Raw genomic sequence first — 26,093 nt, forward strand, 5'->3', positions numbered from 1 at the left:
TTGACTTCTTCACTAGCAGAATGAGTAATGGAGTAGAAACCCTCTGAAAGAGAAACTGTAGTTGTGATGCTACTGTTAGGAGCACCATCTTCAGGTACTACTGGGATCTCAGCTTGCTGCTGCACTGGAGCTGGTTGATTTTTTTGTGGGAAGGCCCAGTGATCATTTTCCTCCTGTTCATCCCACTCATCCCAGTTATCATTTTTAGCTTGATTGTTGTTGTCCTGGTCATGGATCATTGGCACAGGCTGGAATCTAGGGAAGTCATTTGCATGCTAAGGTATTGGATGTGGGTCCACTCCAGGAGGGGGGAAAGGATCTTCATCAGCTGGACCCCCACCAAGCATCTCACTCCACAAAATCTCCACAGAGCATGTCCAAGATTCTTCCTTGAAAGATTCACCTTCAGACCATCTGATACTCTTAGGGATATCAGTAAGTTCAGTCACTCTTGATTTAACCAAAATCTTCCCTCTCAGAGCATCCTCTCTTTCCCAACTGATTATTCGACCCCATTTAGAAATAGCAGAAGAAACATCTTCAGTATTACAGTTATCGAAAGGCACGCCCAGAAACAGCAGCCAACAGGTGTGATTGAAAGGAACTCGATGCCAGTTTCTACCTTGGTTGTGCTTGGTAAAAGAGATGAAAACATCACCGAAAGGATGAGGGCTTTGACTAATTAACTTGTCCCTATCTCTCACATGCATAAACTGTATGTAGGCTTCACCAAAAGGACAGGGTTGAATCTCTCTAAACCCTACATCTTCCACCCCTTGCAAAAACTCTTCAAGAACGTCACGGACATTGGGAAAGAATACCTCATCGGGATGTGGATTGATGGTTGCAATCGCCCAATCTTCATGCCTGCGGGGTCGGCACGACAGTATGACTCTGGAAACCCCATTTCTTCCCGCAACTTCCTGAATCTGGAAACCATTGGGACAAACAGCTGCGGGTCGATAGGAATGTTAGCCATCGCAGGCTCGATAGGCTGATGGAGCACTACCGCTCTCACCGGAGACGACGATGAAGTTGGCGAGCTCGACGAAGGAGAAGCAGAGTTGGTAGGTGGAGTGGAATGCGAGGAGGCAAGGAGGGGTCTCGGCTGGAAATTTGGGAAAAGATCCTTTACCAGCTCCTTAAATGACGAGACTTGCCGAATCGGGGGTGCCGGCCCAACACAACGGAACCAAGATTCCACTACGCCCTCGGCCCAGGCCAGTTCTGGTGGGCTCGGAAAAGAAGCAAACGAGATAAAAGGCCAAAGCCCAGGAAGATTTGGAATCGGGCAACTTCGCGCGTAATGACCATGCTCCCCGCATGCATAACAGGTCACGTACTTACGAGCACGTTGATTCTGCACATTATCTTGGGGTGTAATAAGTGGCCCGTTTGAAGCCACATCATTAGAGGTAATCAAGTCACCCCCATGACTACTCTCAACGTGCAACCCGGTAATCTCTCAAAGACCGACCTGTTTGACCTTCTGACCGGAGCACCCGTCCGGTGATCGCCGGAGTTGGGATTCACGGCTTTGCCATTTCTACCAACCAGAGTCCATGCATTATCCTGCTCGGCGTAAAAAGCTAGCTCCTCTCTACGCCAATTTGGGCCTCCAAAACCCCAAAGATTGAAAACCATCTCAAATTCTTTTTCCACTGTCTTTCCCGCATTGTATATCTCAAAACCCACAGACTTTGAGGCTATCGAGAACTTGAAAGATCGATCCTTAAGACGACGCACCCTAAGACCTTGGGCATAACCTCCAAACATAGCATGAAGAGAAACACTAACCGTATGAGGATCAAGCTTGAATGATGCTTGGCAGAAAGAAACCACTAGAGTGAATTCTCGTTGTCGGACCGATTTCTTCTTAAACACTTGATCCTTCGGTGTTAGATTCACCATCAAAGGGTGGTTCTTGCCAAGCACAACATTAATTTTTTTAGCCATGTTGTGGACCACCTCCCCTTCATAGGGTCTTGGGCCACACCTGCCTCTGCCGTACCATCAAATTCAGCTTTCATCTTTCGGTATGGGTGATTCATCCGCAAGAACCTACGATGACGCAAATACACTGTTTTGCGCGAGTTGGGAAGTCTTCTGCTAGCTGTCCTATCCATGCATGTGACACACCCTACATCTCCCCTTGCTTTCTGCCCCGATGTGTTGCCTAATGCCGGCATATCTTGAATGGTGTGCACCAGCATCGCATGTAGATCGAAAATCTCCTTTTTGTAAGCATCATAACATTTTAAAGAAGGCGCATCTATCCACACTGTCAGCAGTTCTTCTACCAGTAGCTGAAAGTAAATGTCGATGTCATTTCCAGGTTGCTTCGAGCCTTGGATAATCATTGACATCATAATGTATTTTTTCTTCATACACAAAGGAGCTAGGTTATATATGCACAGAAGCACCGGCCATGTGCTGTGATTGGTGCTCATATCGCCAAAAGGATTCATCCCATCAGTACACTCCCCGAGCCTTATACTTCTAGGATCCTTGGCAAATTTTTCAAAGTTGTTGTCGATTAATTCCCACTGAGCCCCATCTTTTGGGTGCCTCATAAACCTATCCGCAATTCGCTCATCATGATGCCACCGCAACCTCTTTGCCTCTCTAGGGTTTGCAAACAAATGCCTCAACCTTGGAATTAAAGGCAAGTACCAAACAACCTTAAACGGGATTCTTGTCTTGATCTCGTCGTCCAATTTGTACTTGTCCTTTGCTCTCCTGCGCTTGTATCGTGCATGCTTGCATGTGGGACATGCACGAAAATCTTTGTACTCACCACGGTACAATATACAATCATTCACACAAGCGTGTATCTTCTGTACTTCAAGTTCCAATGGGCAAACAATTTTCTTCGCTTCATTCGTGCTTCTGGGGAGCACATTATCTTCCGGAAGAATATCTTTGAAAATACCTAAGATCTGTGTGAAGCCCTTGTTTGATAGACTGTTTGCTGCTTTAAATCTGAGAAGCGCCAGGGTGGCACTCAACCTGGAGTATTTATTTTTGCAACCTGGATATAATTCTTTCTTGGAGTCCGCATCAATGGTTGGCAGATCCTTGTACCCAATCATATCCTTTTCTGGGCCCTCAAAATCTGCAATCATAGCAGCAAAATCTGGCATATCAAGATCGTCGTCATCTGCGTGGACGTCTTGGTTTTCCAGTGGGCGTTTCGGCTTTCCGGTGTTCCATTGGTAGCTTGACGCCTCTGCCCCGATGTTAGATTCAACATCCATGTGACACTGATCGGGGTTTGGCATCTCGCTGCCCTGGGTATCTTCATCCATGACCTCCTCTTCACCGTGTCTGGTCCAACGTGTATATTCATCCATGAATCCCCTAGAGACTAAGTGCATCTGGACATCTGCAACTTCATGTGACTCTGTATTGGCACAATCAGTACATGGACACAGGATGTAATCCGCATCACCAATTCTCCTCTTTGTACTTTCAGCCAAATTCATGAACTCTGTCACGCCACTGATAAAATCTGCGGTTTTCCAATTCTTCATCCATCGAGATTGTTCCATCTGCAGGAGACGAATGGTAATTAAAAACAAAACAACAACATTAATACACGAATTAACTGCTGCCCAGAGATGCGTGCATAAATCACAAGGTTTTATTTTAATAATTACTGAGGGCACTCCATGTTGTTATCCAGACGTGCAATGACAAAAAATAATGGCCAGTCAAATTACACATAGAGTACTAGTACGACACTACACTTAGGAATTGAATACCTTAATTAAGCCACTCACGAAAAGAATACCTTATTAATCAGCCGCGCGGTGACCTCCACCCAGTAGACAGACAAGCGCGATGCGGCGGCACGCCGAGACAGCAGGGTCGAGGAGCAAAGCTTAGTGCGGCTGCCGCCTGAAGTTCGACCTCCACTATCCCGCCATCGACCGCGATGGATGTGCTCGAATCACGCCGCCGCCGACCTCGATGGTTGAGCTCCTCCTATCTCCCGCCGTAGACCGAGGATTGACCTCCTATGACGCCGCCACCGCCCACCGACCGAGGATTGACCTCTTCTCCGGTAGCCGCTGCCTAGGCCGCCGCCACCATCTCTATATGCAGAGCAGCTGTTTTTTTACGGATATCCGCGGAGCGGCTGTTTACACGGTATCTCACCATAACTCAATTATATGGACAGGGTAGTACATCACATACGGTTATGTAACGGCAACCGTGTCTAACCTACGTTGTCTTCTCACACGGTTTGGTGCGGAAATTGTGTGTGACCTTGTAATACCCAACACAAACGACATGTACAAACAGTGTGCCGTATACAACATATATATATAGTGCCATTAGTAGTTCCCGACCGTTAGCTTATCTCCACAGTTTCCCCATTTCCCCCAAATCCCTACATAGCCTCCAAATTCCCTCGTGTGGCGCTGACATTGGGGGAATGCAGACGAGTGGTGCTGATGGTTTCGGTGTGGCTGCTCCTGCTCGTATCGCCGCCGAGCACTTGCCTAAGGTCATCAGAAGGCAGGTGTACTACGGATCCGAATCGTCCTGTCAGGTTCCAATCTATCCCGATCTTCTTTAGCATGTCCAAAGTATAGATCCTTGCTAAATCCGTCCTGAATGACCCCCCCCCAGGAAAGCGATCTGCCGTCGGATCCGGAGCTTGACTCCAGACTCCCGCAACACGAGTTCGACTCCGAGTTTTGCGCCACTGAGAAGTACCAAAAGCTGAGTTGTGTGCACGGGCACACTCCCGCTCGACATGTATGCACGGAGGGATTCGACATTGGCAGGCGGTTTCTCAGTTGCCCCTTAGAGGTTAGTGCTAATTAAGTTCATCATTTTACTTCAATTAATGCCACCGCTCATCCAGAATACTATTTAACATTGCCAGGGATATGAGGCTTGTGCCTTTGTTAACTGGCTGGATGAAGAATGGCATGGCAGGGCTCGGAGTGTTATCACCAAGCTCGCAGAAGATAACGTAAAGCTGAAGAAGAAACTGGCTGATCTGGAATGTACAATCAGTACGATGAAGCAAGAAAGAATCAATCACAGGCAACACAGATGAAAGCAAGAGACAAGAAGGAACTAGCATGTGTAGTTGTGGTTGTCGCATTAGCCATGTTCTATGCACTGTTTGCAATGATGATTAGGGGTTTTGTTTGACAGTATTGCTAAAGCACATCTAGATGTGCTCTAAGTAATGCACATCTAGGTCCTATGCCATTGATGTTACGCGAAGATTCGTGCAGATATTTTTCTTTGTCTTTTTTCTTTTCCTTTCTAGTTTGATTATTACTGGCTTTATCAATAAGAAGAGCTCAATGTATTGCTTGCCAACTGTCCTACTCCGTTCGTACCAGTACCGGTGCATAATCCCAAAACTCGTTCCTTCTTTTTGTCCTGAAAAAGGAAACCAGCCAAATAGCCAATAGGAGTCCTGCACAACCCCGGGAATTTGGAGCGACTGGGTACAAATAATTGTGGTTGATTATATCAGCGGTTAGATAATACGTCAACCCCCGCTTCCATCCCCGCTTCAATTGGCAGTTCCTCTTCTCTACATACCCCGCTTAAGTGTCCACCATCTTCATCGTCCCTGACAGGCCGCGCTACACACTAGCACACACTCTGCAGCCATGTCGAGCGATAGCGAGGACGACAGTTCGACCAGCAATCTGGCGCCCGATGATAGGTCAACATCGAAATCATCCCGCTCGTCTTCCATGAGTCCGGCGTCGAGCCCAGATCTCGATTATATCCGGTTCATGGAAGGGACGCCACCTCCGGAGTCGTCAGACGACAACCAGACAGACGAGGAGCCGTCAAAGGACGACGATGATGAGGAGGAGGAATGGTCGAACGAGGAGGAGGAGGAGGACGAAACCAATGATGATGACGACGGCGGCGGCGCTGAAAAGCCAACGGTCAGCGGCAAGAAGCGTCCTCGCCAAGACGATGTCGCGGGGCCATCCAACAAGAACAACAACAAGAAGAAGGACTAAATTAAGCACACTGTATATATCTCGGTTTATCCTGTCAATCTCATCGCAGACGGTTAGTAATATGTATTCGACAGAGATCTTCTATATTATCGCCAACAGGTTGGTTTGTTGAACTGTGTGCCCTGATGAGCACATAATTCACAAAAAAAGATCGTATGGGCTGTCTATAATGATCGCACACAATTCTGATTACCGACCTATTTGCCGGGTATCACACACATCATGTTACGTCGAATCGTTTGTGTTCACCTCACTCATCGTAAACGGTTCATCGGAGTGAACTGTATGCCGTATATCGCACACACCTTGATCTGGCTGCCCGTTTCTGTTGTTCTGTCTCATCGCAAATAGTTCGTACAGATCAACCATATGCCCCTCATCGCACACGCAACTATAATCTGAACCGTGTTTGATGTATCATTCATCGCAAACGTTTTGCATCATTTCTGACAGTTTTCATACAGCACCGTTTGCGATTATTGCATCACACACAGTTTCTCGAAGGGTCTCTGATCGTAGTGCCGCGTTAGCAGCATCCTGCAGTAGTGTTGGGGTAATCTATGCATAGGGGTTGATGCACGTTCTTATCTTTGTTTCTCCGGTAGAAATCTTGGGGCACTCTTTGAAGTTATTTGTGTTGGATTGAGTATTATGAATATGAATTTGCTTTGGTGTTATTTTAGTACGAACTCTAGGATAGATCGAACGGAAAGAATAGTTTTGTGTTATTTTAGTACGAACTCTTGAATAGATCAAACGAAAAGAATAGCTTTGAGGTGGTTTCGTACCCTACAAACAATTTATTCTTATGTTCTCCGCTAGATATGGACTTTGGAGTGATTCTTCATCGCACTTTGAGGGGTGGTTATATGATCCAATTATATTAGCATTGTTGAGGGATTGCACTAGTGAAAGTACGAACCCTAGGCCTCATTTTCAAGCATTGCAATACCATTTTTGTGCCCATTTACTATTTGCTACCTTGTTGTTTTTATTTATTCAGATTATAAAAATATATTTCTACCATCCATATTACACTTTTATCACCATCTCTTCGCTGAACTAGTGCACCTATACAATTTGCCATTGTATTGGGTGTGTTGGGGACACAAGAGATTTCTTGTATTTGGTTGAAGGGTCATTTTAGAGAGACCATCTTCATCCTACACCTCTCACGGATTGATAAACCTTAGGTCATCCACTTGAGGGAAAATTGCTACTGTCCTACAAAACTCTGCGTTTGGAGGCCCAACACGTGTCTACAAGAATAAAGTTGCGTAGTAGACATCAGTGAGCCTCCTTAACCACCCTCTCCATGAATATCTCGTTCTCCCTCTTTTTTAGCTTCGAATGCCCAAAGCTTCAAGGTTCTTTCTTGAAAATCCTTCAGACGCTTCTTCTGTGCCTCCTCACATTTCCTCTTCAATGCATGCTCCCTAGCGCGACACTCATAATTTGCTCTCTCTCGTTCCTTCCTCTTCTCTTCGAGCTCCTCTTCCTTCTTCTTCTTTAGTGCGGCTGCATCCTCCTCTCTCAGCTTCTTCGCGGCCTTCTCCCACCATCCCGCCATCTCACCTTCGCCATCCTTCTCCTCCACTCCCTTCATTGTTGGTTTGTTGGGTTGAGAAGCCGCCATACCTACAATGTGTGAAACATAATAGTTAGTAATGACAATAAGAACAAATGGAAGAACTTGTACATTGCAACATATTAGTGAATAAGGACAACAAGAACATATGAAACATTATAGTTAGTGAGCAACATACGGAAATGGTCCATCGAGTTATCCAAACATTCCTCTATAACGACATTGCCCTTGACCACCACCACGGCCAAGTCCATCACCAAGGCCAAGACCATCACCACGACCAAGACCACCACCACGAGCTCTACCACCACCACGGCCTAGACCACCACCACGAGCTCTACCACCACCACCACCACCAGGGCCTCTTGTAAGTCCTAGTTGCCTCCCTCTTAGTTGCCTAGATCCTCTTTGGCTACCACTTGGTTGGCTACCACTTGGTTGGCTTGGCACTTGTTGGCTACCACTTGGTTGGCTACCACTTGGTTGGCTTGGCACTTGTTGGCTACCACTTGGTTGGCTTGGCACTTGTTGGCTACCACTTGGTTGGCTACCTTGTGTAGCTCCTTGTGGGCTTGTGCTTGCATCATTTTTCTTGGACCTTTTTCTTGGTTTCGTACATTTTCTTTTGTTGTGGCCATGACCTTTGCATTCCCCACAACGGGAGCTCTCACGAGGCTCTTGGAATTGGTCGTTGCCCGATTCGCGGTGGCCACCATGGCCCCATCCGTCCATGTCGCCTCTAAGACTCTTTGTCTTACGTCTACCCCGTTTAACAACCTTCGACTCCGGATCCAGCCATAGTTGAACTCCATGGTACTCCGGCCATTGTGATTGGTCAAAGTATGGGTGAAAGCGGGGAGCCCATGTTTTCTTGACCGTCATGATTGAGAACTCCGACTCCCTCACGGTGAGGGGGTGATTGACATCCACATTCCTAACGCGACCGGCGGTATACAAGTGTGAGCATGGGAGATGAAGCAACAATGGCCTCTCTCAGGAGCAATCACACTGTGTTAACGAGACCTTGAAAGCCCGACCTTCATGTTGGCGGCCATCATTTGTGGTTCCTCCTGGCTCTTTCACTTCGTACTTCCACTCTTCGTTGCCATATAGTATAGCTTCTTGTGAGTCTGCCTTCCGTGATTGAAATTCCAACCATTCATCAACCTTGGGTGGGAACTTGTACTTGTACTTGTGCTTGTTCTCACCCGCTATCTGTGCATCCGTTTCCATTGAGTGTTTTAGAAAGTACGCATTCATCTTGTCAAATGTGTATTGAACTATTGCCGTCACGGGTAATACGTGCACCTTTGAGCATCCTATTGAAGCATTCTGCCATATTGCTTGTCATTTGACCGTATCTCCGGCCATCTTCATCAAAAGCACGTGCCCACTTGTTTCGGTATTCAATGCGCCTATTGAGAAAGTCTTGACCCCTGGGATCAAGTTTTTTGTGTGCGAGCAATTTGTTGAACAAAGTGGCGAACCGCTTGTCGGAGAAAGCGAGACAACAATCTTGAAGATCATCGGCCAACTCCTTAAGGCCACATGCCCTATAGAAGTTCGAACAAAAGTTCCTCATGCACCATCGGTGCTGCAACGGAGCATGCCCGGGAATGTCAATCTCCACCGCGTTAAGAATTCCTGGATGTCGATCTGATATGACACAATTTTCCCTCTGAGCGGGTAACACCTTCGTCCTCAAAAGATGCAAAAACCACTCCCAGTTATCATTGTTCTCCACCTCAACCAAAGCAAATGCCAATGGCAACACCCGGTTATTGGCATCACCTGCTATCGCAACCAACAAGGTGCCCTTGTACTGTCCGGTCAAGAACGTGCCATCAATGGCGATGACCGGCCTACAGTGTTCGAAAGCCGTCATGCATTGCTCGAATGCCCAAAATGCAGGGCCAAATACTCGGACTTTCCTTCCGTCATGAACCGTTGTTTTTCCCATGAGGCTCGACCACATGAACAATGCCTGGGTTTGTGGCGGCCATGGCTAATAACAACCTAGGGATTCGGTTGTATGCTTCCTCCCAACTACCATACAACATCTTAAATGCGGCTTGCTTTGCCTTCCATGCCTTGCCGTATTTCACCTTGTAATGAAAGATGGCTTTCACAAGGTCAATGACATGTTGGATGCTCATTGTTGGAAGTGTGGATATTGAGTTGGAGAGCCCGTAAGCGATGAACTTGGACGTGAGTTGTCTGTGGTCTCTTGGGACACAACCTTGCCATCCACCCTTTTGCCTCGGGACATGTGAGTTGGCACACAACTCACTACGTGCCAAGTGGGACCTCCTTTCCATGGTCTTGCACGCACAATCCACGGACATTCTTCATCTTCAAATGCACATGCAACCGTGTAGCGCACATTGACGTCCGAGTTCACCACCTTGTGTGGACGATAATGCGTAACCGAGTAGTTGTCGAGACACATCTTCAATTCCAAGAAGGTCTCGAACTTAGACACTTTAGCAATCCCGTTCTTGCCGTCTTCCAAATCACGGTGAGATCTTAGCCTAACCCCAAGAGATATACCTTGGCCACCATCTACCACGGCTTCATCCGCGAGACTAACATCCTTGAACAATGTAGTCCGGTGATCCCGCCCGAATACCTTCTCGAAAGGTTCGGCCTCCTTCACCGTGAACCCCTCCTCATCAACTTGTTCATCGGGACCTTCGTCATCCGAATCCGATGCATAGCCACAGGAATAAGGGATGGAATGGTCCAGTGTCTCTTGCAAATGATATTTCTCGAGATCACCCACATTATTGTCATGGAGATCAACTTCATTGTCATCGTCCGCATACTCATCATTCTCCTCTTGCAAAGCTTCATTTTGGTTGTTTGGTAACGGGCTCAATGTTGGCCTCACTTCTTGGGTCAAAAGAGGTTCAACAATTTCATCTCAGTTCAAGGGTGGGGGCTACTAGCAACCAAAGGGGAGGGGTTCCGGTTCAGATCCAAATGCAAACTTGAATCAACCTTCTTCGTTGCAAATAACTCAAGATCCTTGTCTAGTGATTCGGCCACCGTCTCCTTGTATGCAACCCAACGTTGCTCCGAGTTGACACGCATTGTCTTCTAACGGATGTGCATTCCAAAACCAACATTATGCCTTCCCTCCAACTCAACGACATCACTAGGGTCCATCCAATTCAAATCTTTCCTCACTTGTTGCAAGAGCTCCGCATAGTTAGGACTATTACCAAACACCATGTCAAGCTCATCCGGGTCCGGTTCAATGTTGCCTTTCAAGAAGGCGTCTTTATCCCCGTGATGAACAAACACACATGTTCTTCCCATCCCTATAAGCATTCAAACAACACAACGTAACATTTCTTCCATGAGTACTAATCCAAGGATTAACACGGAATACAAACCCTAACATATATATGAAACAACAACCCTAACCCTTGCCCCAACATATCAACACCCATAACCTTAACCCTAACATACTAACAAGCCTAACCCTAGCACCAACATAAGAACACCCATAAGAATAACCCTAACATACTAACAAGCCTAATCATAGGAAATTGGCAAACAAACATCTCACATCTCCATGCAAATCTCTAGATCCATACAAAACTAGGGTTTCCCCAAACTAGCAACAAATGAGCAATTTGTTAACATTACTTGGATCAAAACAAGGGGATCGGAGAAGATTACCTTGAGGGAGGGTTTGACTTCGAAATCCATGGACAAAATCTTCAAATTTGAAAGATTTGGGGAAGGATTTGAGAGGGGAGACGGGGCAAATCTCGGGTGGGGATGCTTTGGGGGTTGGGGTGTGTGTGGGGAGAGTGGGGGAGGGGGCCCAGCCAGCCGACTAGTAACAGACAGTGCAACCCTAAGGGCTGGGCGCTGCACTTTACATGTGTGGCGCCTAGCTCTGAGTCGCTGCACTGCTGGGTGCGGGCCCAGGGGCTGCCATGCTGGACAGAGATGCAACTCCACAGAGTTAGGCATTGCACCGTGTGGCGCCAGGTCAGTCGAATAAAATAGTTTTAGGGGCATTTCATTTTATGAACTGATTGCGTTCACAGGTTAAAATTGTCAAATTTGCCGCAAATGGACGGGACCCCGAGCCCTCGGCTCATTCGGTCGGCGCGGACGACACGAGGTGCATTCGAGAAGCCTCACTCTTGAAGAACGTGGCCGGACCCCACCAACCATCGTCCTTTGGCCTTGTTTGGATTCTTAGGTTAGAGTTAGTTTGGGTTAGTTTAGACTCAACTAACCCAAAAATATCCAAACGCGGGGGGGGGGGGGGGGAGGGGGGTTAGTTTGGGTTAGATGCATCTAACCCACCCAAAAAACTAACCCACCCAAGAGGTGCTTATTTGGGTTAGTTCTTCTCGGAACCACTAAAAAACACATTTTTCTCTCGCTCTCCCCGCAGCAGATCCCTCCCCACTTCCTTGAAGCTTCTCGTTCTCTCCCTCCCTCCCTCTCGCACCGCCCGTGAAGGCGCCTCACCGTATCCGCGCTCCCGTCCGTCGCCGATAAGCAGCCCCGCCCCTATCCTCCCATTCCAACACCCTCGTCTCCCCGCGGCCCGTCCGCCCGCCGGTAAGCAGTCGCGGGTCCTTGCGCGGCCCGTCCCCGTCGGCCTCGGCCAGCGCGGCTCCTCGCGCAGGGACGACGGATTCGGCCGGCGGACTGCGCGAGAGGCCATCGCGGCTCCTTGTCAGGCGCGTCCCCGTCTGCCTCGGCCAACGCAGCTCTCGGCCAGGGCTCGCTCCGCCAAATCTGGCAGGAAATAGGGTCCAAAGTAGCCAAATGATTGAGAAAGAGAATTTATTGTCAATCTAACCCTTTCATCCAAACACCTCTTTGATTAGAGTTAGTTCAGGTTGGCTCAGGGTTAGAATCTAACTCTAACCTCTAACTGAGCTAGTATCCAAACAGGGCTTTTGTACCAACACGGTGAGGGGTACAGCATTTTCCGAGGACACAAGCGAGGTACATCTAGCCGCAAAAACTCGGAGCCCGGGCCCGCAAACAGGTTTCGCTCGGCGGGCCCCCCCCCCCCCCCCCCCCCACCCGTCATGTTCGCCCCCCACGAGGTTCGTCTGCTCCCCGCGAAAGTCTTATCAGTTACGCCCTCCCTCGACCCAATCCACAGGAAAGGGGGACAACACAAAGCCGACCACGCGCCACGAGCGCACGAGCACGATTCATCCGGTGCGTCGCGCGGCGGCTTCCATCTCCGCGGCCGTGCTGACTCTGCCTCCATGGCGTCCGTCTATACCGCGCCCCTCGCGCCGCTGCCCGCCACGGCCGCCTCCTTCCCCTCCTCGTCCTCGTCCTCGCGGCAGCTGGACCCCAACCCTAGCCGATTCCTCGCCGCGCACCGCGGCCAGCGCCTCCTCCGCGTCCGCCGCCTGGCGGGCGCCGCGCCGACCCGCCGCGCCTCCGACGCCGCCTCGGTGTTCCGGTGCGGCGCGCGCAGCTCCGGCGCGGACCCCGGCGGCGAGCCACGCCGAGGCTGGGACGCTCTCTTCCACGATGCCCTCCAGGGCGCCGTGCGGCGGTGGAGCGAGTACGTCGGGAATTACTGGCCCTCCGCACACCCCTCGAAGGAGGCGGGTCTCGCGAAGGGAGCGGAGAGTTCTCACGAACTGGAGGAGAGAGGGCAGGGAGTGGAGGAAGACGGTGAGGAGGTGGACGTGGTGCAGGAAGCAGGGAAGTGGAGCTGGGAGAGGTGGAAGCAGCACTTCGCCCTCATTCAGGAGAGCGAGTGCCTTGTTGATGAACTGCAGGTTGATTTTTCTCACTGATCAGTGACTACTTGTGAATATGGATGAGGCTTGCACAAAAGGCACCGTTATTGATTTTTCATTAACATGTGATTACAAACATGGAACGTTTAGCAGTACAAATGTCTCCATGGACCATGCCCAAATTCCATATTTCCCCTTTCTTCTGCCAGACCATCTATACTTGCCTTATCCTAGGAACTAGTAGCATGAAGGAGTTAGGTTCTGAAGAAATTTACCTAGTGCGGATATGCTCAATCGATGGCGATTAACTGTTCTGAAGAAACTTACTCCTTAGGGAGCTGAAGCACTACTGAAGCCAGACTCAAACTTAAACTGGCTTCTTTGGAGTGACACATTTATTTTTTCTCAAGTATCAATGTGACTTAGTCGCCAAAGTTCTTTCGTGTGTTGAAACTACTAATGTCGTGTTAGGTCAATCCATTTATGGCCTTAGCACCATAACATGTTCCATTTATGGCCTATGCCATCTGTTACCATGCCAACAACATGTGGAAGATACCGTGTCAACATTTGTATTGAAGGTTTGCAATGCTTATACGCTTTTGTTAATAGGCTCAATGGTCTAATAGATTCACAAAGCATGCATCATACCGTTAATAGGCCCAATGGTCTAATAGATTCACAATCATACCGTTGATAGGCTCAGTGATCTAATAGATTTACAAAGCATGCATCATACTGTGGTTTAGACTGATAGAACACCTATGCTTTTATTGTAGAGCTGGGACTACAAGTTATGGTAGAAACAATGATCATATATGAGTTACAGTTTGGACAACCTTTCTGAAATCACACCACTAAGCTTCATGATTGGTTGCCATATATTAATGGCAAAAAGGTCTTACTTCATGGCAACATAAAGAAGAGCCAGGAGCTTATTTGTATTTTATACGATGTTTGATGTTTTTAAAATTGTTTTTCATTAGGTGTGCCAGTTTTTTTTTTGTATCTGGAATTGTTTGGAACCATTGAGTGCTGGTTGTGTCGTATCTGTATATGACTAATTAAAAAGATGTATGGGCAATATTAGGCATAACTTAATTCTTTGCGCATTGCTGATATACCATGTGCATATTGTGTTTTTTGTCAAGATATTTTTCCTCTTAATCGTTTGCTTCTATCAGATTGCAAATCCTGATGGCCGTGTATTGTGTTTCAGCTACAACTCCGCACTGCTGTGTGTAGAGAAGACTATAGGAGTGCCCACAAACTGAAGTTAGCTATTGCTGCTACATCAAGAAATGATACTGTCGGCAGAGCAATATCTGAGTTACATGTAAGAAATCGCAAATATCTGCTCTTTTGTCTGTGGATAGTTAATGATGAATGGCACCTTTGATCATTTTAGTTCGCTTGCGACGTCATGTTTCCTCTATTATTACTTTAAAATATCCTAGTTAGGTGCCTGTCAATAGCTAGTGAAATAGTCCTATGCTACAGGGGGATGAATGTCTGGCATGCTTACTGCTTTGGATGGAAACAGTAGCTAATAACTTATCTAATACCTGAGATAACCCAATTTATGGGTGCCATCAAGGCATACTCTCACCAAAAATTTCTCTCACATATTGTATTTACTTTCCCCATCTTAATCAGCAATATCAGACATGTCAGGTGTTGAAATGCCACTGGTAACAGAGTGATTAACTTTCAGCAGTCACTGTTTCATATCAGTGTTGCAACTGGATGTGACAGGCTGTTCAATTTTATATCTTGTGCTATTGGGCCGTTATGAACCAGCGGCAACAAGGCTGAGCTGGAATTCTTTCACACAGCTGTCTAGAAATTGGCAACTGTTGCATCTGCTTGGAGGATTAAATTGTTGAATAAGGAAATGAAATATGAAGTGATGGTGGTTTGAGCCCACGTCCTGAACAATGGAGCAATTGCACACTTGCCTTCTGGGTTTTGTGCATAACTTCAATTCATCATGTACTAGTTCTGCTCCGGTGATCCAACCAGGGACCATGAACTGGGAGCCTGACCGAGCCATCTACCTGTCCAGTTTCCATAACTATGCTGTAGATAAGAGGAACCAATCTGAATGCTTTCAAGTAGAGTAACTGACTTGATTCATGATACCATGTGTAGATTGATACTTTGATATTAATTTGATAATTGAGCACCGTTTATCTAATGTTTTAACTCTTACAGAGGGCCATAGAAGAGGAGCGCTATGTGGATGCAGCTTATATTAGAGACCAAGCTGGTGCAGGACTGGTTAGTAACACAAAGGCTCAACAGTCTGTTAATTTTTGTGTTGTTAGACTCTATGGTTACAAAGTAGCAACTATGAAATACGTAGCATGCAGTATCACATACGGAGTACCATTTTAATTAAGTCTGGATTAAGCCCAAGTTAAGCTGAAGAGGTATGGTATGGTATGACATCACATGCCCACTGGCTATAAACACATGCCACATATCAGACCGTTGCTTAGACCATGAGCAAAACACCATGCATTCTTCAACAGAGGGATTAAAAGAGGGTAATCATGTTACCCATCTTAGTTAGTACCCCCATTGTGGCTTTTCTAGTTGATTCTACTGTTAGCACTGTTGTTTATGTATGACGATTATGTCCCACAAGGCCATAACTGTAGCCTAACAGCTTAAAGTTGAGGCAGGATAAAGTCATGTAGCAGGCTACCAGCTAATAAGCCTGAATCTCTTGTTTTGGAAACTGGAATGCACATGAATTTGCACGTGTTATAAAAATATAGCCTTGTAAATGAGTAGCTTTCCCAAGTTTCTGTTAGCCATTGTACTCTAGTTTATGGATATGCCATTACCTTATCCTTTAGAGCATATGCAGTTGGGATGGTGGTCTGGGATTTCTGGAAGTTTGTCTGATCCATATGGTCTTATAATCCGTATAAGCGCTGAACATGGTCGATACGTGGCAAAAAGTTATGATATCAGGTATTGCTTTTTCTGTTTATTTATTATTGACACTCTAAAGTTCATGTTTGGTATGTCGAAACTACAAAGTTTTCTTGTCCTATATTGCAAGTTGTGTGTATTTTCTTTGATCAATCATTTCCTAGGTGCACTTTCAGTACATGCATTATGTTTATGGATGACTTGAGTTCTTAGTTTTGTTACTATTAATGTTGTTTTGAGAAAGAGATGAAAAAGAAAATCCCTGTGATAGGGTGGGTTAGCTACTCCAGGGTGTTCACTCTGAGGACGCCTATGCCATTGTAGAATGACTGCATGTTAGTTGGAAATTTTGGTCACAAGTGTTACTACTAGAGAAATGAGACCAAATAAGGAGGTGATAGAAAACATGGTAGTGAAATCAGTAAGCTTATGGTGAAGAAACTGGGTTAAATCGTTATTTTCCATTGATGAAACAGAACTTGGATTCTTAAGAATGACATTGGTATTTTACCACATGAAAGAAATAGCAATATCCATTAGTTCTCTCGGTCCCACCAGGGTGGGCCCCTCTGGGGCAACAAAGAAATGAATAAATATTCATCATATTATTATGGAATGGGCTTTCCATGAAATGAATAGTATCAAGTGTGTTTCATTTGCTAAAATAGCCTTAGGTTTTAATTCTCTCTCGCGTATGTTCAGGCAGCTGGCTTCAGATGGCCATGGTTACCCTATATTCGAAATTTATTTTGCAGAGGCAAATGGAGGATACAACCTGCAGGTATGCTGACTGACACTTCAAAGAGAGTAAATTAATAATCAACTGAAAAAAAAATCTCATTCCCACTCATCACAAATTGCATAAGTAGAATGCCAAGTTACCGTGTTTGCTCATGCTCATGTAAACTCACCATTGCATCCTTTATGTCTTTTGATATGACAATATCATTATAGAGTATCATGATGCCAGTACTGATAGACATTACAATTTTTTATATGCATCTTCGAGTTATGTAGTCGTAGTCCATCCAAGCACTGGTATTTTTCTGATGCACATGAAATACCATGTTTCGACTTCCATAGATATTGTTATGGTTGCAAGGCTTTTTATATGCATCCTTCATAAGTTTGATTGTTTGAGTTAATGGCCCTTTCAGCATAGCTGCTTATTAATTTTCTTATGGCCACTAGTCCGTACCCGTTGATATTGAACTCTGGTATTTATATGGTATCTGGCAAGTGTAGCTGTCCTGTGCGATGACATGATTCCTATACCTGATCTGACCTAGTTTTGGTAGAAAACCGTAAGCTTACAACAATTGCTATCTAACAATTTGCGAGCCTTAGTTTTTTTAGCCATGCTCATTTTCTAACAAAATAAAGCTTTTATTCCAGGCAGTGCATCTGAAACCAGATGTCAGTGATTCGGACCAGTTGCGAAACATGTTGAGTGGAAAACTAGATGTCAACAATATAAACATATCTAGCAGTTCCTTAGGTGCTAAACACGAGGAACACGATGAAGGCATAAACATGGACGATCAAAATAGCGATGATAGTGATGTTGCTGCTGGTCCAGCTGGTTTGAAAAACCTGTCAAATGATTCAACTCCAATTCCCAGGATCAAAATATTGAAGGTAGCGCCTATGGAAAACATCAACCAGGACTATATAATTAAAATATTTGATCAGATTTCAGAGGAAGATGATGACAATGATGAAGCTGAGATCGAAAATGAATCTTCACAAGATATTGGCGATGAAGATAACAATGAAGAAGCAGGAACAATTTCTGCAGAAGAGAATAATGATGAGTCTGGTGAGGAAAGTGATATTGAAGCATTGTTATCGATTGGAATTGAAGTTGATAATGATAAGGATTTTGCTTCACAGTCCTCACCTAAAACGTTTGAACGCATGCCAGCTAAATTAGACAAGAGAGACCGCTTTTCATTTACCTTCTATACTGAACAATCCAGTAAAAAGCCAGCTGCAGAAAAGGCTCAGCAGATTCCGAGGAAGCGGGTTGGCTTCCGTACCACTGAGCAGGATGGTGATCTCAAGTTTGATCGTGTAAAGTTGTCTGGGGGCAATAGGAAACTACCGGTAAATATTGTAACGCTGAGCTGCTTTGCAATAGCTTTGGAACAAAGAACCTACTATTTACTATGGACTTCTTATGCTATTTAAGTTTTTCTTTAAATGTTGCTAATCTGCATAAACTGTTAAAACATCAAACTGTGCTTTTTATAAATTTCTAGGAAATTGGTGAACTACATTTTGTAAAATGCACCACCTTTTGTCTTGATGATAAAGTGCATCAATTCAAAAAAAAAAAATCTGCAGAATACATATAATATCTGCCTTTTGAAGTCGGCTATTGGTTGTTAAGTAAAGTAGTTATCTGTGTCGAGCACCTTTTGACATGAACACACTGAATCGTTTTCGTACCACTTCTGTTTTTTTTTCTCTCCAAAGTATTTGAAGACAAACATATTGACTAATTCATTAAGCCCTGAAATATATATTTATACTGGGCATGTATTTTCTAATAGCGTTGCCGAGTCACATTAAGAAAGGAGACTTTTTCACCTCAGCTTATCTGCTGCAGATACTACAACTTGGTATTAAGCAACTTAATAACAAGGTTCAGCCAAAACTATATGGAGTTACCCACTTCAGCCGTATTCAGATGCCCATCTCTTCAGATCCTCTTAGTGGTATATTCCTAATCATCTCTTCAACTTAGCTTTTCATGATATCATTATCTGCCGTCTCTCTTTTATGGTATTGGCTGAAAAGGTACTTCTTGGCAGGTCTATATGAGACTGCATCTGGGTTTGACTCAGAAGTTCTTAGTTTACAACGGAAATTTGGTCAATGGCAGGAGGATGATTCATCTGAGGAGCACTCGGATCTTAAGTTTTATGAGTATGTCGAAGCTGCAAAATTGACTGGGGACAATCTTGTGCCAGCGGGTCAGGTATTATGCTTTGATTTATGTCCTTCCCATTTGCAATGGAAATGCATTATTTTTGGGGTACATTGATGTTTAATTTTTGCATTTACTAGTTCTCTCTGGTAAGAAGTGTGGGTTTTCATGCATTGCACATTCTTGGATAATTGTGGAATACCTTTTGTTTTACAGAACATTCTTAGGGGTACCATACTCAATATTTGGAGTTGCACACCCATACTCTGAATTTTTCATGTCGAATCCCCTTGCTATGTTTCTTAGTTGCATTGTGGGACCTCTCTTGTCTTTATGTGGTCATGTAGAGTAATTGAGAGTTTTATTACTAGAGCTGATTAAGACACCTTAATTCATGCTGATGTCATCCTTGCTCACATTATTCTGATCTTGGAGATGGTTATTTCAGTTTTACGATGATGCATACTTTATGATATTGAAATAGTTATGCAATATTTGAACTGATAAGCACTGATATTAATTAAGTATTGCCACACATAATAAAATGATCTACCCAAATTCAAATTAAGTGCTGGCGTGGATATTAACAGCATGTCGTAGTTATTTTTCTTAATCAATATATGTCCACTCGTAAGTAGATATTATATTTTCTTTTGTAATGATACCATTACTAACTCAATCCTATTTGATCTTATTTGCATCCCAGGTTGTCTTCCGTGCAAAAGTTGGCAAACACTATCAGCTTCCTCATAAGGGGGTCATCCCTAGAGAACTTGGAGTGGTATTTTCTGTGAGAGGATTAATGATTTTACCTTTTCACCATCAAACTGCTCATCTTATGTTACACTATGACACAGGTTGCTAGGTATAAGGGGCAAAGGAGGATTGCAGATGCTGGCTTCAAAAATCCTCGATGGGTTGACGGCGAGCTTTTGATACTAGACGGAAAGGTGAAATCATTCATACAAAGTACATATTTGTTTGCATATTTATTATTCATTACTTGTTTTGAACAGATTTCCTTTGTGCAATTTGTAGTTCATCAGAGATGGTCCTGTGATAGCTTTCTTCTACTGGACATCAAATCTCCATCTTTTTGAATTCTTTAGGCGGTTGAGTCTTCCTGACTAGTTTCATTTGAAGAGACGCAGTTCAAGGTGAAGTGAATTTCATCTTATCTTGGTTTACTATACAACTACTATTGTAGATTAATGATAACGATCATGTCCTTTACTCTTGCGTCTTGTTGCACTTGCTCAATATTGTTAATTGTTCATTCAAAAGTGGTTTGTGTTCGCTTTGATGATCTTATGCGTGTAAATTACTATTCATTCTACCGAAAAAGGCTTTCGCCCCGCTTTATATATAAAGCACCAATCAACAAGCACCCAGTACAAACACACGCCACACCACCGCAACACACGCACACACCCAGGGCAGGATACAAAGGCGCTGAGCGCAGCAACACCACCCCTAGCCATACAGAGATGAAGCTACATATGACGAACCATACGCTCCAAGGCGGCGCCTTCAAGAAGGGAACGACACCGGCGCGCAGCCACCGCCCGATCCAAGGATCAGAGTTTCCCCCGAAGCCGCATGACGGGCAATGATAGCCGCGACGACGCCTTCAAAAAGGGAACGATCATCGCCGCCGGTCCGTCCGAAGATAGAACAGGTTTTCACCTCGGCCAACACTCACCGCCACCGAACGCCACACCTAGGCAACCACGCCGCCCACATGGCCATGGAAACCGGGCAGCACCAAGGCACGGGCTCTGTCCATGAGCACCGCGTTACCACCACCAGGGCCGCCGCCCCAGCATCCAAGACCTCGACACCACCTCACCCGAGACCCGTCGCACCCCAACGAAAGAGACGAGCGGAAAGGCCCCACGTTTCGCACTCCTGGGCGACCCCAGCGTCGAGACCCAATAGGTCGGCCAAAACTGGCATCCACCGACCCGTCCTGCAGCCCCGAGCGCGAGACGAGCTCGGTCCTGCAGCATCGAGAGGGGGACGAGGTCAGTCCTGCTGCACCGTGCGCGAGACGAGCTCGGTCTTGCTGCATCGGGCGCGGGACGAGCTCGGTCCTGCAGCACCGGGGCGCGAGACGAGCGGTGGACCGCAGCCGGGAGAGGACCAGCCCATTGATGAGAGTAACGCCCGGGCGACGAGGAGATGGGGTGAAGGCCGAAACGGCCCGACCGCAGACGAGCCGACGCCGGAGAAGCCGGCCGCTGCCGCGAACAGATCCGTCGAGCTACCGTGGAGTCGCCACGACACCGGAAGGCCATCACCGAGACCTCCCCACGCCGCCGCCCACGACCGGAGCAGCGGCCACGCCCGACCGCCGCCCAACCCGCGCCGCCTGCCGGAAAACTCGCATCAGATCCGGCCGGCACGCCCCCACCTCCACCAGCCCCAGCCCGCCTCCGACCCCGACCGAGAGAAGGAGGCCGAGCCATGGCCCGAAGAGAAGGGGTCCATCGGGACCCGCCCGCTGCAGCCCGTGGTCGGATCTGAACCACCGTCACCACCAGGCGTGCCGCCCCCGGAGCCCCGCCCGCCGCTAGGAAACAGCAGCAAGCGGCTCCTCAGCCTCGCCGGAGCAGCAGCCAGCCAAGGCAGAGCGCCCTCGGGCCCACGCTGTCGCAGCCCGAGCCGGTCGACAAGGGGATCTGGACCGACCGACAATGCCAGCAGCAGGAGCCGACCCCGCCATCTCCGCCTCGCCAGCCGCGCAGCCGCCGCCGCTCCACCGGCAGGCCGCGCCACCAGCACGGCCGTCCGGGTCGCCGCCGCGCCGGCCCGCGCGAGCGACGCGTCCCTGCCAAGCTGTCGCGCCCGCGCCGCGAGCAACAGGGGAGGGTGGCCAGGGGACCCCGCCGCCGCCGACGCTGACCGGGCTTCGCCCGGCGGCGGCGAGGAGGAGAGGAGGTGAGGAAGAGGGGTGGTCCGGCGGCGGCTAGGGTTCGCCCTGCCGCCCGCGGGAGCGGCTCGGGCGAGAAATCCCCGCGCGTAATCTTTGTGTGAGCTAATTAGTATTTAAATTGGACAAAATCTTATCAGCTGAATGTCTTTTGTGAAGGCAAATGGTGCTCAGTCATAGGGTAAAACACAGAGCCAAAGCCAAAACAAGTGCATAAAATTTCTATGCCTATTTGGCTAAGATAAATATAACTGCTTTTTGGGTGAGTTGCTGCTGAAGCTTCTTTATAGGCAGCCACCATGGTTTTGCTATGGTCTCTTTGTTTTTAGTCAAGGCTGTGTTTGGTTGTTTTCGCTTGTTTTGAGAAAAAGGGTATTTGGTCTATTCTGGTTGGTCTGAGCATTTTAGATTGATAGATAGCTCAGAGAAAACATGATTATTGTATGGTGGTGCACTTGTCTTTTTTTGCTTTGTGAAGAATAAATTACTTTAGCTGTCACCTGAGAATCCTACCATGTTTGATCCTTTTTAGTACAAGTCCAGGTTCTTAAATAGAGAGATGTGCTGGCAGACTGATGTTGCTGATAGTTGAATGCAGTCCACGTTACGTTGTCAGCAGAGACAGCCCTTTAGGTGGTGCAATTGATGGAACGGGGCCTTGCTAGCCCATTATGCTTATATAAGTAGCTGACGTGTCATTGATTACACGGTGTTCGACTGCTCTTCTTGACTGGTTGGTGCTTGTTGGAGGAGCTGTCTAGCTCTGCCCTCAGTCCAAGAACCGTCTGACGGGAAGGACACTCCCAAAAGACCACCTGGGAGGTCCTTTGTACAGAAGCAATTGACCGGTCGATCTGTGGGAACCCAGGACAGTCCCCAGGTGGACTTTTTTGCTCTACATTACTCACCCCAACAGGCAGTATCCTCATAATTTGTACTAGGCCATATTCCTATAATTGACGTTCTGTTAGTGGATTTGTCGATTGTCATGAGCCTACAAATGGTCCGCTGCAGGCCTGTAACTCGAACTCAATCAATACGAGACCTATAGATCCTGAGCCCCAAGGTTTGAGATCCTTACAAGGGGTGGAACCTGAGGCAGGGGCATGCTGACAGGTGTAGGGTGCGTTTGGCCTATCCACTTAAGGAATCAGTCACCTGACGCAGGTATCATGATTCGTGGTGTTCTTTGTTGTCATTCAAATCACTGAACACAAGAAAGAAGTGCCCAGCAGTGAAAGGTGACCACGGTTTCTTGTAACTTCTTGGGAGCCTTGAGAGTTGAGACTTCATTAGTTGCTTCTGTTTTCACCGGCAACTTGGGTGACTAATGAGCCCTGAGAGGCCATTAGTTGACATCATTAAGCACCTGCGTTGTCATATATCTATGTGGTATCTGCAATTTGGTGATACACTGCGATTCGCCACAACTAGAAATACTTGTGATATTGGATCGTGTATGTTGGTTGTCCTTCTCTCCCTCAAGAGGCCATTTCTACTTAATTTTACCTTTATATACAGCAGGAGACTGAGTATTTTATTTGTTATCAGGACATTCTGCAATCACACATGCTGACGTACAGTTGACGGAGGTGATGTACATACAATTGGGCTCTCGCCGAGCATCACATTTTCCATATACGGGGATCGTGGCGAAGATGGCCCCACAGTATGGTGGATGAGAGGGTGAAGAAATTTATGACCAGAGAAATAGCTCAAATAGCCCACTGCCAACTTGAATGGTGAGCATTTCTCATTCCACTTCTCTCAGCTGACCCACCCAATTTACGAGTTGAGGCCAAAGACTTGCTGCATTAGAAAGAGCCACCTTATTTTGACCAGTCGAATTGAAATATGTTAAAAAGAAAGTGATGAGTGGGTTTTCATTTTTGTCCTCCTCTTGGCATTCTTCATACAGGAACCCTTTTGTGAAATATAAGCAACAATTGTGTGCAGATTGTCATGTGGTGTAACTAAGGTCACTATTATTGGTTCCAGAAAAGTGGAGCGGAGCATTAAACTGGTGTATGTGTATAAAGTTTGGTGCCCACGTATTCAAGTATGTTAACTACGTGCATATCGCAAGCTTAGCATTTCCCACCTCTTCTCCAGCATGCTGTTGATGATACTGTTTGGGCGTGTTTGGCAGCCCGCTTAGAGGCCAACCAGGCCTGTGGGACGAAGATAGGCTGTTTGGCTCCCCGCATACACTACTTGCTCTACATCGCATGAACATTAAAGCACCTTCCAGTCTGGTCTGCTAGGAATGGCTGAATCAACAGTTTCTAGCCAGCCAGGCTCGACCGATGCAAGGGAGGGGAACGTGACGCTCAGCTCGTGCGGCCATGAAGATGGCGTGATCTCGCGCGTGTCTTTGAAAAATCAGCGGTAGGATTTTGGCTCACCTTCGCCGATTCGGTCGCCCTATATAGCCCCCTTCGTCTCACCGTTGAAACTCCCGCCACCCTTTCCCCCCCTTTCGAGCTTTCCCGCTCCTTCCTCGTTCGGTGGTCCACTGCGGCGGCGACTCCTGAACTCATCTTCTTCGACCGTTTCAGCGCTGGCCTCTGTGAGTTCAATCGCCCCCTTCTCTGTACTCGTTGTAAGCGTCTTCGGTCTCTGTGAGTTCAATCACCCCTTCTTTGTACTCGTTGTAGACCATGTGGTAGGGTCTGATGTTCGAGCTTGTGGTAGAGTTTGACCTGTAAACATCTTGTAGCATGCTAGGGTTGTATTTGTGTGCCGATATGTGAGATTATGATGTTGTGGTCCCTATCGGTGGTTGATTTGTCACATGCTAGGGTTGTGTTGAACACACTGGATTCGTAGCTAGTTGTGATGTATGCTGCTCATATTGTGCTATGTTGAGCTTGATTGTCCGGTAGTGTGTGCTATGCTCATTGTCAATGTGTGTTGCGATTGTAGAACATGACCACGCAAATGCAAGATCTTAGCTAGGCCTTTGTCTTGTCCGAGAGCCAATTCCTTCCGTCCTATGTCGAGGACTCCCAGCCCCCTCGATGATGCCTACTGATTCAGATGCGATCGAGGTTTCAGCCTTTGTGCTTACTGAGCCAAGTGTTGGTGCTGCATCTGCACAAACGGCAACAACAAAGGAAAGAAGGATGGTAGGGGGAACATGAAGTGACAGTCGTTCATGTCCACGTCCGTGCTTAAAAAGATGTGTGAACTCATATCTAGTGGAATGAGGACTGACAAGGGCTTCAAGGAGGTGCACTTGAACACCTTTGCGAAGCAGGTGTTCGAGTTTTGTGTGGTGAGGAGGTGACCTCCACCCAGGTCTACAACCACCCCAGGAAATGGAGAGCTCGATGGATCTCAGTGTCCAAGCTCAAAGACCTTAGCGGCCCCTCGTGGGATCAGAACACTTTGATCGTTCTGGAGGTAGAGCACTACACCGGCCACGTTGCGGTTGGCTCACGCCCCTCTTGTTTTTCACACTGTCAACCATTGCCTTCTCGTAACTAACAACACTGTGTTTCTTTCTTAGGACCATCCCAAAGATGCTAAGCTCCTCAACACACCCATCCAGAATTACAATCAAATGCAACACATCCTCTCATTTGGGCTGGCAACCGGCAAGAATGCCATGGGCTCCATGAGTCTCTCGGTTCGCCCATGCCCGAGTTCCCAGACACCCAGGACGCAGAGGCAGTCCTTGATGCCCTAACAAGCCCTTTGAGCACGTCCCCGTGCTTATAGGAAGAGGAAGAGGGCGGCTTGATGGAGGAGATCAGTGTCTTTGCCAGCATGACTGAGGTCGTGAAAGAGGTGGCAATTGTCATCAGGTCCCTCGACGTCCACTCTGAGTTGTACACCGCCGTCATGGACAAAGGTGGCTTCAACCAGGAGGCTATGATGGATGCTCTGAGCCACCTGTTGGACAACAAGAACCAGGGTGTTGGATTTGTTGTCATGGTAG

General features: G+C 46.9%; 1 protein-coding gene across 1 annotated transcript; it reads left to right on the forward strand.

Moving 5' to 3' along the window:
- The first annotated feature begins 12,699 nt into the window (after window positions 1–12,699).
- LOC109782008 (protein EXECUTER 1, chloroplastic) lies at window positions 12,700–24,188 on the forward strand. Its single transcript, XM_020340597.4, has 12 exons — window positions 12,700–13,382; window positions 14,563–14,679; window positions 15,558–15,623; window positions 16,219–16,325; window positions 16,989–17,067; window positions 17,682–18,392; window positions 18,898–19,006; window positions 19,103–19,269; window positions 19,925–19,999; window positions 20,076–20,168; window positions 20,257–20,375; window positions 23,702–24,188. The coding sequence occupies exons 1-11, from the start codon at window positions 12,855–12,857 to the stop codon at window positions 20,347–20,349; spliced, it is 2,145 nt and encodes a 714-aa protein (XP_020196186.1). The 5' UTR covers window positions 12,700–12,854; the 3' UTR covers window positions 20,350–20,375; window positions 23,702–24,188.
- The last annotated feature ends 1,905 nt before the right edge of the window (window positions 24,189–26,093 follow it).

The sequence above is a fragment of the Aegilops tauschii genome, chromosome 1, assembly GCF_002575655.3.
Source record: "Aegilops tauschii subsp. strangulata cultivar AL8/78 chromosome 1, Aet v6.0, whole genome shotgun sequence".
Taxonomy (NCBI): Eukaryota; Viridiplantae; Streptophyta; class Magnoliopsida; order Poales; family Poaceae; genus Aegilops; species Aegilops tauschii.

Coding starts and splice junctions, on each gene's coding strand:
- LOC109782008 (XM_020340597.4), top strand. CDS start 12,855: ATGGCGTCCGTCTATACCGCGCCCCTCGCGCCGCTGCCCGCCACGGCC. Junction 19,007..19,102: donor CTCTTCAGATCCTCTTAGTG/GTATATTCCTAA, acceptor ACTTCTTGGCAG/GTCTATATGAGACTGCATCT. Junction 20,000..20,075: donor TCCCTAGAGAACTTGGAGTG/GTATTTTCTGTG, acceptor ACTATGACACAG/GTTGCTAGGTATAAGGGGCA.